The sequence below is a fragment of the Podarcis liolepis genome (assembly GCF_965112155.1).
Source record: "Podarcis liolepis genome assembly, chromosome: 14".
In the NCBI taxonomy this organism is placed as follows: Eukaryota; Metazoa; Chordata; class Lepidosauria; order Squamata; family Lacertidae; genus Podarcis; species Podarcis liolepis.
The window spans coordinates 23,120,617-23,135,392 of record NC_139569.1 but is presented as its reverse complement, the minus strand read 5'-3'; the positions used below and the strand labels follow the sequence as shown (position 1 = coordinate 23,135,392).

The following is a 14,776-nucleotide window of genomic DNA, read 5'->3' as shown; positions in this document are numbered from 1 at the left end:
CATATTGGCAATAGAAGTCCCACGTACAATTCTGTGACATTTGGGGAGCTTTTATAAAGGGAAACCACAATCACACATAAAAATTGTCCTCGTTAAGGATACCCCTTCTGGGCTCCGCTGTGCCCTCACCCAGCCACTCCCGCCCCACTGCCCAGCGGCCCTCTCTGCATACTGATACTTCTGGGAACGAAAGGGTCGCATTGTTGACCCACCTGCTCCCGTTTTCTTTTGGTTGGGTCTCGTCAAATTTCAGCAGCTGCAAGGGCAGGACAATGAGCGCTACTGTTATCTAGGCGGAGGGAATGGATGCAATTTAAGATGGAATAAAATAAAAAATGGCACGGATTTCAACGGCTGCACTCGCCTCACACGTGTTCAGAATGTACGGTACGTGCGCCTAACTGGGTGCAGAAAAATAAGCCAATTTTCTTTCTTTCTTTTTTTAAAGAAAGTATCTTCTTGGAAAATGCTGGAGAATGCCACAAACGCTAATGCTTTTCGGTCAAGATCGCATGCATTAAACTTAATCTGTCACCCTTCACACACTTCGAAAAATCTTCCAGAAATCAACCATATAAACCAATGTTTAATGACCAACATCTGTTGGCTGGAAAATCTCTCTCTGGCTACACATTCGTGAGGATGCTTCATTAAAGACTATGCAGTTCTTGACCAAGATGAGGTGGGAGACTTGTGTGAAATTGGACAAATCGACTGCCCATCTACTGTCTCCCCTGGCGGGTCATTAGCCCCCAGGGTGTAATTTGGAAACATTCTGCAGAACGCATGAAAGAATCCGCATTACCAATACAGAATGCATTGCAAACGGAAAGCTATTCAGTCCACACACACACATTCACACATAGTAATTTAAGACATGCACACTTACTACAGAGTATGCCCCACTGAACATAATGAGACAATACTCCCAAGCAAACTTGTAAAGCATTGCACAGTTTTGGGGAGAAAGTGCGCATGCGCACACATGCACACAAAACGCAGATTTATGGGGGAATGGGCTATGTTCCTTATGTTCTGCAATAATAAATTACCAGGACAATGTACAATTGTGTGATGTGTTTGATCTATCATAATCTTATAAATATTATTCACATTTCTGTGTTGTAAAATAAATAAATAAAGCAAGCAAGCAAGCTGGCAGCAGAAAAATAATTTTACAGACTGGTACAAGTAGCTTCATTAAAGGAATGAAAAACAAAAAACAATGCTTTAGAATGTGAACTAGAAACCACCTTTTATATTCCTAAGGATGAATTGAGGTTTAGCTTTGGTTATATTAAATTTGTACATCGCTTCCCGCTCAGTGTAAGAAACTCCGATATATAAGCTAGTCACCAAATGGCTCCTGAAACCAGGGTTACAGTCAGCAAAATAGCATGTCTAGTTGCTATTTGGAGCCAGATGGCTCAAAAGTCATGTTTTTTAATGCATTTTTTTGGTTCCTGAAATTTGTACTGATTGTGCAGATAAAATATCATGGATGGAATTCTAAAGGATGCGTTGCTAATGTGTGGAAACAGGCACGATCCAAGGATTCCCAGACATGTGCGTCCAGATGATGGAGATGTCATGGGCCATCCTGGCACCTGGGCATCTTCACTTGGTTGCAAGCCCTCCCCACATGATGATATCTATATCAACTGTAGTTTTAGTTGCTTAGTATGTCTGTTAAAGGTTTGGATGCTCAGAAAAACACACTTTCTTTCAGCGTTCATTAAAACAAGAGTCTTGCTGTTTATGCAGACATACACACCTTTCTGAACATTGTTATTGTTATTTATTTTTAAAGCACTGAATATCTCTTTCTGCCTCCTCTTCTACTTCTTCAATAGCCTAGCGGACGTCACGCCACAATAAATTCATCACGCCTTCATGGCGCCACAAAACTCAGCCCTCTCTCCCCCTCCACAATATTTTTTTAAGCAAACCCTTGAACAAGTTATAAGCCCGGTTTGCTTTTGAGGTCAAGCCTACGGAAGATAGTACAGAGATCCCAGTCAAGAGAAACCTTTCTCCAACCGTTCCACAAACAGAAAAGGAACGGCAAGAAAAGCTTCCATTAAAAAAGGGGGGGGAGGAAACCACCCGTAATTCTGAAGGGAGCCGCAAATCGTAATGGGACGTGGGGTCATTCCGTTTTATGGCGCGACTTCGTTTATGAAAGAAGAAAACTCGAGAATCAAAAGGCCCATCCATCAAGTCCACTTGACAAGGAAATAGCTGAAGAGTTGAAGGTGGTCAGGGGACCATTTCACCGCAACACCTAAAGAGAAATTTCCCAGTGGAGAGAGTGGTTAAGAGTCTCTCAATCTAAGCTCCAAATTCATTGGCGCCACAGCCTTCTAAAGTTACTCTTCTCAGCCCCACAAGCATCTCAGCCCCACCCCACCCCCCAAAAAAACAGTTCCTCCACCTCCTTCCTCTACTCCACATCACCAGATTCATAGAAGAGGGCTTTTTAAAAAGGTCACTCATCAAGTTGTTCAGACCTCAATCAAGCATCACCAAATATATCCTCTCACATGCCCAGAGGCTTAAAAAGCTAACACTTTTGGGTTATGGTGTCAGCTTCAAGCCAGTGTTTCTAGGGTTCCCTCTGGCATGAGGGGATACCCTAGACCCCTCCCCATAATTTTCAGCTTTTATTTAAGTGCAGGCACAAAAAAAACAAGTCACTGCAACCTTTCTTTATAGGGGAGTCACTCCAGCTTAACCCAATTAAGCAATTCATTTTAATGTTGCTTATGCTTAGCATTGTACTGGCTTCTGGTCTGTAACCTAGAGAGTCACCACCAGTCCAATGGACCAGTGGTCTGACACTGTATAAGACACCTTCCTAACCTCCTACTTATATAAGCCAGCTATTCAGAACCATGTGGACTGGAATCTCACTTTATATTTAGGGGAAGGACTGTAATTTGTGGTAGAGCACCTGCTTTGCATTCAGAAGGTCCCAGGTCCAATCCTTGTCATCTCCAACTGAGAGTAGGAAAGCCTCCCTGCATAAAACCATGGAGAGCTGCTGCCAGTCAGTGTAGACAATACCAAGCTATATGGGCCAATGATCTGATTCTATATAAGGCAGCTTCCTAAGTTCTTGTACTGGGCAATGATCTCAGGGTAGGAGAAATCAGGGTGCTATAAATTTACAGGAGGGAGGGTGACAGAAGAAAGACCCTGTCCAAAGGCAGACTTCTGTAGAGGCTTAACCCCTTTTTCAGAAGCATCCAGGAGTTGAAAAACATTATCAACAACTTCAGGGTCTTTTTTTGAAAAAAGAGGAAAAAAAGTATATGTGGCACAGGGGGAAACAGAAAGAATTTAGCACAAAACTTTTAAAAGCTCCCAATTACTCTCCAGGGTAGTCATTAGAAACTACTTAGGTGACAGGAAGGCGATATCTAAGTTAATGCAGCAATAAATTAGCTCTCTTCTACCCCTCCACCCCCTCCACCCATCCTCCCTTCCCCTCGTCGTTTTGGAGCAAAGCTGCAAGTGACAGAGAAATCAGTGGGGAAGATTTTAATTCTTTCTTTTTTTAAATGCTTAAAAGTTAATGGATGTCCTGTTTCCAGTTCCGTAGGTGGATGTCATTCTGAGAGATCACTGTGTTATCACATTTAATTAGATCCATCTTAAGGCATCTGAAATAATTTTGATACGCACAGTGAAGTGCAGGAGGTTCTCTGAAGCCCCAGTGCAATGGGGCAGTCAGTCAGTGATGGGCTACACATCCTGGAGCCCCTTGGAATATTGGCCTGTCATTGGTAGTTAGTGGGAGACTTCCCAGGATCCAGGATTCCATGGCCAGGTTCAAATGCAATGCTCCCAGTCCAACAAACTATAGTTTGCTTATGCACATGTGAAGTAAGCTTCTGTGTAAGGTAAAGGGACCCCTGACCATTAGGTCCAGTCGTCGACGACTCTGGGGTTGCGGCGCTCATCTCGCTTTATTGGCCAAGGGAGCCGGCGTACAGCTTCCGGGTCATGTGGCCAGCAGGACTAAGCCACTTCTGGCAAACCAGAGCAGCGCATGGAAACGCCGTTTACCTTCCCGCCGGAGTGGTACATATTTATCTACTTGCACTTTGACTTGCTTTCGAACTGCTAGGTGGGCAGGAGCTGGGACCGAGCAACGGGAGCTCACCCTGTCGTGGGGATTCGACCCGCCGACCTTCTGATCGGCAAGTCCTAGGCTCTGTGGTTTAACCCACAGCGCCACCCACATCCCACCAAACTCCTGTGTAGCCTTCCCCAAATACTTCCTGTTTGCTAAAGAAGAGCTTCTTGCGACGTTTATACTGGGAAACTGTGGTCTGACTGCTCCCTACAAAACCCAGATCAAAGGTTTTGGGAAAACGTTTGCGCTCTCAAGGGCCACATTCTATTGAAGGCAATCTGTCGGGGGCCGCATGCTGGCAGTAGGCAGAGCAGACCTTTCTCTCTGCCACTTCTTTCCTTGTCTGTTTCTGATGCCCCCTTCTCACCCTCTTGGTCTGAAGGAGGTCTGGGTCTGGTCAAAGCATGGATAGGTGTTCACCTAGGGATCACACATATGTTGTCCTTGGGTTCCATGAAGGAGAAAAGTTGGGGTGTAAATGTCAGGAAATAAGTACTTAATGTCCAACGGCCACTTGGGAATCTTTTTCTTCCCCCATCCTCACAACAGCTCTGAGAGGAATGTCAGCATTAATCCTGTAATGATAGTGATGCTTTCTTAGATGGAAGCTAACCCAAGCCTGGGCAATAGAGGTTGACTTGCTCCCCAACCGTGCACCCCAGGTGCCCTACACACAAATGCAACACAAAACCACACCCGCTTTCAGCACATTCATGCAAAACGTTCCAATTCACATACTTTATTCTGATCCGTAAATAATTCCAGATGTTTTATGGATCGCAGCATCCCACTCTCTTGCCACCAGAATCAAGAGTATATACACAAGCTATCCTCTCTGCCTGGTCTTAGCAATTTCTGCTATATATAAATTATTCCATACGTATTATGTACCTATATAAAGCTACGGAGTGGGGTTTTTTTTGGTTGGCTCTGCAGAATAACCACAAAGCCCCTGGGGGGTTGGGGGGAGGGATGCAGGAAGCCAACATTCATTATTAGCAAATCTTAAAGCCATGCAAAGTTCGGGATGAATAATTACACCATGAAAGAGCTCCACTTTCCAATTATCTTGCCCACGCCGATCTCTTTGAAGTTGATTATGTAAGCCAGCACCAGATAATGACGTTTTCTGGTGAATTTCATAACGGGAGGTACGCACAGATTGCATGAAATTGTAACGGGGACAGGATAATGAATACAAGTGATCATTTGTGTAAAGCATCCAAAATGTGTAAGGGGGGGGGGGAGTTAAGGATGGGTCCTAGACATGATGGCATTTGTGGCAGAAATTGCAAGATGCATAATCCCAGTTGGGGAAAATACATATGGGTGATAAATATGCAACTGATAACTGTGCAGAACCTGTAGCCCTACAGATGTTGCTGAACTGAGTAAGAACATAAGAAGCGCTTGCTGGATCAGGCCAATGGCCCATCTAGTCCAGCATCCTATTCTCACAGTGACCAACCTGATGCCTGTAGGAAACTGGCAAGCAGGACCTGAGCACAAAGGCACCCACCCATCTTGTGGCTTCTAGAAACTGGTATTCAGAAGCATTTATTGCCTATGAACATAGAGGAAGAGCATAGTCACTGCAGCTAGCAGCCATTGATACCCTTATCCTCCATGAATTTGTCCAATCCTATTTTAAAACCATGCAAGTTGGTGGCCTCCCATAGCAGCAAGTCCTATAATTTAACTATGTGCTACATGACAAATGATTTTCTTTTTGTTTTTCCTGAATCTTCCAACATTCAGCTTCATTCGATGTCTGCGGGTTCTGGTGTTATGAGAGAGAGGGGAAACATTTCTCCTTGCCACACATAATTTTATATACTCCTGTAAAATTATAGAGTTTTCTCTAAACTAAAGTAAAAACAGTCCCCAATGCTGCAGTATTTCCTCATAGGCCATCTAGTCATGCTGGCTGGGGCTGATGGGAGTTGTAGTTCATAGAATCAAAGAATCATGGAATTGTAGAGTTGGAAGGGATCCTGAGAGCCATCTGGTCCAAATTCTGCAATGCAGGCATCACAACGAAATAATCCCTGACAGATGTCCACACCACTTCCAGTGAAGGCAGGTCCACCACCTTCCGATTCCATGGTCAGACTGCTCTTACTATCAGAATGTTCTCCCTAACGTTTAGGCTCAAGCTCCTTTCTTGTCATATCCACTAGTTTGGATCTTACCCTCTGGAGCAGCAGAAAATAAGCTTGCTCCATCTTCCATGTGACAGCTCTTTAGATATCTGAAGATAGTTGAAGATATCTAGCCACCAAACTTGCTCTATGTCATTTCCATGGCACCAAAATGGATCTACTCAGGGGGAAACTGCTGTTGACTGAGTCTGAGTGACAAAACAGAATGTAAATTAAAATAAGCAAAGCAGAGACTTCTAACTTTGCATGAGTAGTTAATCTTCTGTGAAAGGAGGGACTTGTACTTCCCCATGAGAAGAGTATCTGGTGGAACTTTGCTTAACATGGAAAGGCTCTGCATACGTAGGAAGCTGCCTTCTACCAAGTCAGATCATTGATCCAACAAGCTCAGTACTTGTTTACACTGACTGGCAACAGCTCTCCAGGATTTCAGACTGGGGACAGACCCCGCCATCCCTGGAGATGCCAAGGATTGAACCAGAAGCACTGTGCATGGGAAACAAATGCTCTGCTACAGAGCTACAGTCTTTCCCCAGGCTGAGCATGTTGTTACATAAGGGGTAAAGTGGCACTGAGCCTCTTGGGGTTGCCAATTGGAAGGTCGGCAGTTCAAATCCATGTGACGGGGTGAGCTCCTGTTGCTCTGGCCCAGCTTCTGCCAACCTAGCAGTTCGAAAGCATGCCAGTGCAAGTAGATAAATAGGTACCGCTGCAGCGGGAAGGTAAATGGTGTTTCCATGTGCTCTGGCGCTTGTCATGGTCCTCCATGCGCCAGTAGCAGTTTAGTCATGCTGGCCACGTGACCCAGAAAACTGTCTGTGGACAAACGCTGGCTCCCTCAGCCTGAAAAGTGAGATTAGAGCCACACCCCATAGTCCCCTTTTACTGGACTTAACTGTCCAGTGGTCCTTTACCTTGTTACATTTTTACATGAGGGGTTGGCTGCTTTGGTCAAAGAACATTCCTTTCTCCAAAATCGGGGGGGGGGGGGTTAAAAAATTAGAGCAACTCTGCCTGCTCTGCTCCCGGCTCCTTGCCAAGGAACAAAAAGGTGAGCTTCTGCTTACAGTTCTAGGGGGTGTAAATCTGAGCCTATCTCCCTGATTCCCAAGAGCTGCAAAGAGATTTTAAAATCAGTCATGAACTGTTATTCTGCTTGCTTCAGCATGTACTTTTTTCCCTTTTGCTGCTTGGAAAAAAAAGATCCCAGCTATGAGCAAAATGACTCATAGGACCTCAACGCCCACATGTTTTAACCTCAGGGAATAAAGAGAACAGAAGGCCGGAAGACCAAGGGAAAAAATTGAGGGTGGTGATGATGGAGGGGGGGGAAGAACGATGATCAAACAGCTTGCAAAACCCATCCTAACAAAAGGAGAAGTGCTGTGACTCAAAGGTAGAAGCTTTGCATTCAGAAGGTCCCTGGTTCAATACCCAGCACCTCCAGTTAGGACTAGGAAAATATGCCTGAAATGCTGATAAGCCACTGCTAGTCAGTGTAGACCAGGGGTCCTCAAACTAAGGTCTGCAGGCCGGATCCGGCCCGCCAGGCTCATAAATCCAGCCCGTCAGCCAAAACACCTTACCGGGTTTACCTCAGCACACGGGGAATGACTGAGCAGGCGGCGAGGCTTCTGATTGGCTGCAGGAAGCTTCTGCAGCCAATTGGAAGCCTCACCGCCCGCTCAGTCAGTCCCCACACGGCAATTTAAACCCGGCGTGGCAAGGCATTTCCATGGAAAAGAACGCACGCAAGCTTGCTTAGTTCCTTCAGCCCGTTGCCCTTCACGCAAGCTAGTGGCAAGGCCATTCAGAATTTTGGCACGAGAGCACAAACTGGGCATGGAGGGGATTCACGTGCACACACCGGGCAGGACACACACCCGAGGGAAGGAAGCAAAGAAAAAAAGGGGGCTATTGTATCCGGGAACTCTTGGACAGATGGAAGAAAGCGATTCACTCACACGCAGGTAAACACAAGCTCTTGCTCTCCAGGGATCCAAGGAAATGTGAAATAAAGAGAAAAAGGGTGAAGAGTGTTAATGCGCCAGTGCTTTTGTGCTTCCTCACTGGCAGCAGTGGCACGGGGCGGGAGTGGCGCTGATGTCGCCAACTTTGGGGCAGGGGAAAAGGCCGCCCTCTCTCCCCTCCACCTGAGGTGAATTGCATTCTTCGTTTGAAATATTGTATTGTTTTTCCTGTTTTTTGTGTACAGTGGTACCTCGGGTTACATATGCTTCAGGTTACATACGCTTCAGGTTACAGACTCTGCTAACCCAGAAATTATGCTTCAGGTTAAGAACTTTGCTTCAGGATGAGAACAGAAATCATGCTCCGGCGGCGCGGCGGCAGCTGAAGGCCTCATTAGCTAAAGTGGTGCTTCAGGTTAAGAACAGTTTCAGGTTAAGAACGGACCTCTGGAATGAATTAAGTACTTAACCCAAGGTGCCACTGCACTACAAATAAAATATGTGCTGTGTGCATAGGAATTTGTTCGTATGTTTTTCAAAATATAGTCCAGGCCCCAATAGTGTCTGAGGAACAGTGAACTGGTCCCCTGTTTTAAAAGTTTGAGGACCCCTGGTGTAGACCAATACTGAGCCAGATGGAGCAATGCTTTGACTCAGTATAAGGCAGCTTTCCATGTATCTCATCCCTCCACAGGCCTGGAGAAAAGAAGTTGTCCCTTCACCTGCCAACGAAAAGCTGACCTCCCTTCACCATGGACCTTGTTAGGCACAGGAACTACTAACAGGGCTTCCCAGCAGAAGTCAAGGAACAGGCACATGGGGAGATGTCCTTTCAGCTTTCCTATGCGGAAAGGTTAAAATATTGGGGGCTTTTCAGTTGAAAGAAAAAGCGAGGAACAGGAGGCACAAGACAGTGTATAAAATGATGTATGGTGTGGAGAAAGCTGGCAGTGAAGCCTTTACCTTTCTCTTGCAACACTAGAAGCCAACTGGGCCATCCAACGAAGACAAATGCTAGAAGATTCAAGACAGGCAAAAGGCAGTAGTGACGGCCACCATCTTTGATGGTTTTAAAAGGCTTTCATAGGAATTCATGAAGGAAAAGGCTACCAATGGCTACTAACCACGATGGCTATGTATATCCTCCACTGTCAGAGGCATTATGCCTCAAAATGCCTGTTGCTGGGAATCATAAGGCAGTTGTGCTGGTGGGAGTCCCACAGGGGTATCCGAATGGCCGCTGTGACTAGATGGGCCACTGGCCTGATCCAGCAGGGCTCTTCATATGTTCCTATATATGGGGCCTAAAGTCACATAGGGCTTTAAATTTCATCACAGCTGCCTTAGATTGGGTCCAGAAACCAATAATTGATTCACCTGAGGCCTGAGAAGGAGGAGGAGGAGGAAGAGTTTGAGAAATCACCCTTGTTTTCGGAAACAGAAAATGAGAGGCAGTGTTCTACGTAGCCCGTATAAACATTTCTTCTCAAAATCTCATTTCACAGTGGATGGAATGAGGAGGCCTGACCTTCACACCCACTTGAATGACCCTGGAGTTCATTCAGCTTTTGTCACAGTACATGTTAGTACTTGGTCACCATGGCAACCCAACTTCCTCCTCACAGATGGCTTCCATTGCTTAAAACCATACAGGTGTCACCGGTCCGTCCGGAGGAAAACAACCCAAATAATGACCTTGAATGGCTTTACTGGTTTTAAATAAATATGGAAGTGCTTCCTTCAGCGGAAATTGGACCTAGCAACAGAGGCTCTTGAGCATCAATATTACTCCAAATATTTAACATATGGAAGAGTGAATGAAACAATAAATTATAATTCCTGGTCTTTAAAATAATAATAATAAATGAGATATATGCACACTCTTCTGAGCAAATACCAAGGTGAAAAAATACAAAAGTACTGTAATAATACATAATGAAAAATTCAATAAATATTATAATAAAAAGAGATATATGCACACTCCTTGCTATGTCTTTTAATAGAGTTTGCCAAAGTTGCTATTATTACTTTTCCCAAACTGACACACAAATTAGAACACAGATTAAATACAAAAAGGGGAAAACATATTGTGTACAAGGTAACTGTAAAAAGGTAATTAATATAATTAAAACAATATTAACAACTCTATTATGATGATGAAAAACCTAGAGGTAGCTTGAAGATTTACAGCATGAAGTGAGTGAGTGAGTGAGTGTGTGTGTGTGTGTGTGTGTGTGTGTTGTCTAAGTAATGTCAAGAATGTAAGATTTGCTGCTGAATATCAGATGAAGGGTCTAATTTGACATTCTATTTGCAATGAATAGCCCAGACTGGGAGCTGACAGACATGGCAGAAAGGGCAAAAGCTCTACATTGCCCACTATGATACCACTTTAAATGGTCTTGGCTTTCCCCCAAATAATGCTGGGAACTATAGTTTGCTGAGGATGCCAATAGTTACTAAGAGACCCCTATTCCCCTCACAGAGCTATAATTCCGAGGGTGGTTTATCAAATCAATCCCTCTTCCCAGGGGACTAAAAATTATAAAATGCCGGGACAAATGGGAAGTGTGTGGTGGTGGCACCAGCCATTTGGCCTTAGGGAGGGAATTATAAATTCAAAACAAGGGTGCTGTCCACGGTAGAAAAATAACGTATCTCTACTGAAGAGGCTACATGGAAGGGAAGGGAAGGGAAGGGAAGGGAAGGGAAGGGAAGGGAAGGGAAGGGAAGGGAAGGGAAGGGAAGGGAAGGGAAGGGAAGGGGCTCAGTGGCAGAGCATCTGCTTTGCAATGAGAAGGTCCCATGTTCAATCCCTGGCAACGCAAGAGAGCCAATGCTGGTGCAGATATAATACTGAGCTAGATGGATCAATGGCCTAACTGAGCTAGCTGGATCAACACTCTGACTCAGTACAATGCAGCTTCCTGCGTTCTGTACGTTACAGCTTACGTCACACTGAATGGGAATGGCCTGGGTTTCAGGTAGACACCTTTCCCATTATTTCTTCCCTGATCTGCCAGGGATACTTTTGACACGTAACGCCTGTACTCTACCAATGAGCTATGGCCCACCTCAGAGCTGCCAAAACAACAGCCATACATGCATTGTTTGGTTCAAGAGTGCTGGAGTTCAGCACAGGTAACAAGAACCTGCACCGACTGTTTTTGAGAAGGCTCTCCTGTCTTGTGAGAGATAATATTTGAGCTTCATCTTGCTAGATAGGCACCACATGCTCAGGTAAAAAAAGGGGGGTATATACTGAGAGCAAAACCTACCATTAAAACTATTATTGCAAAGTAGCAGGTGTGATTGCAGCAATTATGCGAACGATTTCAAGGGGCAAAGCACAGCACTGCAAAAAGCAGATGCAAATGGAGGTAGCTGAGAGGGGAAAGCGGCAATGACTTTTGAGATCTTTTGCTCCTGAGTGCAATTTGCTCCCCTGTCAGGCAGCCACGGGACAGGTGACCAACCTCATGGTTACAAATTTGCCCATTTGAGAATCTGGCCATCCTCTGCATTCAACGGACAGCCTGTGGCTGTAAGCAGCAGTCTGTCTGCAGACTAATTAGGAACACTTTGGATATAATTTTGAGGTTTTGATTTAAAAGATTTTCCCCCCTTTGTAAAACATAACCATTTCATATCTGAGACATTATAAGCAGCGATAAGTGGGTTCCAATGCCTTCCAGACAGATCTGGCTCAACATTTCATCATTATTTGTTTCCGGGCAGTTATCAGTTCCGGCTAATCGCACACATGGTTTTTGATGGGGGCGGGGAGCAAGGAAACAGATCCAAAATCTGTTTGCTTTCCCTTCCCACTAAACACTGTTTGCTTTGAATTCTGGTCTCCTTGAGCTCCAAGGAGATTGGCAGGGCAGTTTGTGTTTGTTTGTGCTGAGAGTTTTTCAAATCTGACTTAGTGGCACAAGGGTCCTGCGTAACGTAAATTAATCTCATTCCTGCCATTTCCAAACTTTGTAATTATGTATAGTTACTTAGCTGCGGATACGTGCAGATTGCAGCTAGCAAGAACTTGAAGGCCCTCTGTCGCCCGGGAGAGTTAATTGGTTTAATTATTTTCCCCTGTCCTTTCCCACAATCCCCTGTGACTGCAAGGAGTTCAGAAAAACGCTTTTCCGGCTCAGCTGCTCAATAATAGGCACGTTGCACTTTTGAAGGATGGTGCATAATGCAAGGGTGGGGAATCATCAGGTGTGGCTAAACTACAACTTCCATCAGTCCTGACCATGCTGGCTGGGGCTGGTAGGAACTGGAGTCCAAAAAATACCTGGAGGACTGCAAGTTATTTATTTTATTGCATTTATATACCACTTTTTCTTCCAAGGATCTCAAGGTGATGTTAATGGTTCTCATCCTTCCCATTTAATCCCCACAACAATCCTGTGAGGTAGGCTAGCCTAAGAGGGAGAGACTGGCCCAAGGTCACCCAGGGTGCTTCGTGGCTGAGTGGGGATTTGAACCCTGGTCTCCTAGGTCTTACTCCAACTCTCTAACCACTATGCCACGCTGCCTCCATTAGTGATGATGCTTATGATAATTTTATACCAAACTCTCTACTATTGTTTATTTCCGTTATTACAGTCTTCATCATAATGCTTGAACTGTAGTCAGAAGGTGATAGCAAGTTGCACTGTGGGCTTAATGAAAGGTGGTCTAAAAATAAAGAATTAATTATTGTTATATGATAATATTTTACTCAATTCACTAAAAACCATGTGTCTGGTTTACACAACACTGAACCAAAGAAAGCAGGCAAGTGCCCTGATGCTGACATGGCTTTTGGGGGGCAATTTAACAGCCCAAGATACATTCGAATTTGGCCTGGGAGAGGAAAATGCACCCACCCCAATTGCCTATGTACATTTTTAAAATTCCTGTTTAAGTATTATGGGGGGGGGGCTGGAATGTCCCATGTGGTTTTCCCCAAACAAAAGCTGATCCAGGAATCAGATTTAAATGTTCTTCTCCTGACACAACACAGATGCCTTCGCTGGGGATATTCTATGACCCCAAGATACATTAGGAGGCAGCTTAGGGTAAATAAATAAAAAATGTGTCCCAAAATTGCCTGTATCAGTTTCTTAAGTTTCTGCCTGTAAGGCTTAAAACATGCTTTTGATCTGTGGCTAATTATTAACTTGATTGCTGATGAGGGTCTCTTAAGGCTTTTGCCCCTGTTCTTTGTTTGATAATTTTGTGTTTTAACAGTTGTTTTTACGTTTTGCTTTTATACGTATAAGCCACTTAGAGCACATTATTTGTGGAAGGGGAAAGTGAAGCATAACATCCAGGATGGGAAATAGCAGCTTCTGCCTGATTTGGAGGCAGAGGTTTAAAAACATGCCAGCCAATTTTTATTTTTATTTTGGGAAGGGTGTTCATATGCAAGTTTGCAACAAGACGGACCAAGATAATGAGGAACAGCCTCTTATTGCCCCTTCTAATTAAATGAAAACCCAAAATGTCATTGTGAACTAAGGTTAGGGAGAGCGAAGGAAACAAAGCTATAAATTAAGCCAGAGGGTATGAATCTCATGCAAAAAAAAAAAAAAAATGGCAACGTTTCGGGTTAAGGCTGAATCTGGAAACAGTTTAGCGGAAAACCTGGCATAGCTGTAGGCCAGGAGAGAAAGAGAGTTAAGAGTCGCTCCGGGCTAATTGCTTCCTTCATGCGGGCTACTCTAGCACACTAATAGGTTTTAATAAAAACTTTCAATTGGGCCAGTAAACCCCTCATTAAGCTGTTTTTAAAGCATGAATTTAAGAGCAGGGAGGGCAAGAGGTCGTGAGGAGCATTTAATTCACAACGGCTGGGGCAAGGTGCTTGCACAATTGGAAACAAGCACTGCAGCATCCAGGGCCATATAAACATCCGACTCTGTCGCTAAAGGCCAGCTAAGTGACAGCTTGAAAAATAGATTTAATAAGGCAGAAGGGGAAAGGGGTTTTCCCCCCCAGTCGTACACGGACAACAGGAATAATCAACAGCCCAATTGTCCCGTTTCTACAAATAAAAAAAAGTTATCGACACACAAACACAAAACCCTTTCCAGGCTAAGAAACAAACAGGACCCCGAATTAAGAGAGAGCAGAAGCGATTCCAAGGAACGTTTTTAAGATTCTCGTTACCTTAAATGAATAACAATAACAATAATATTTATGAAACGCCTCATGTCTCAAGGCCAGACCATAAAAACAGCTAAGATAGTTTTAAAAGCAGTACCAAAAGCAACCTATGATAGGTTTAAAAGCAATACAAAACGAACTGCTAAGAGACCTTTTAATCCAGCTGGAAAAGATTGTTGAATCAAAAATGTCTTCCTTCCACCCCCACCCCCAGGGAAATTAGAGATAGTGGGTGCCTTGCTTCTTCCTGTTTGTGTCTCCCCTCCCTCCATCTAGATTTTATATTATATTTTCTTCAGGGCTGAACAAGCGTGTGTGAGAGAGGGGAGGAGGGGGGAGAGAACTGC

At 44.4% G+C, this 14,776-nt stretch overlaps 1 protein-coding gene across 5 annotated transcripts in view; it reads right to left on the bottom strand.

Moving 5' to 3' along the window:
- Positions 1-14,776, bottom strand: part of LMF1 (lipase maturation factor 1) — a 158,551-nt gene that overhangs the window by 119,010 nt on the left and 24,765 nt on the right. The window contains exon 1 of one of the 5 annotated variants that reach the window (XM_083473824.1): positions 6,334-6,388. The exons of the other annotated variants lie outside the window; for them this stretch is intronic. Within the exon in view, the coding sequence (XP_083329950.1) occupies positions 6,334-6,373 (40 nt within the window). The 5' untranslated portion in view covers positions 6,374-6,388. Of the gene's footprint in view, positions 1-6,333; positions 6,389-14,776 lie in introns of those variants that run through there. 5 annotated transcript variants of the gene reach the window in all.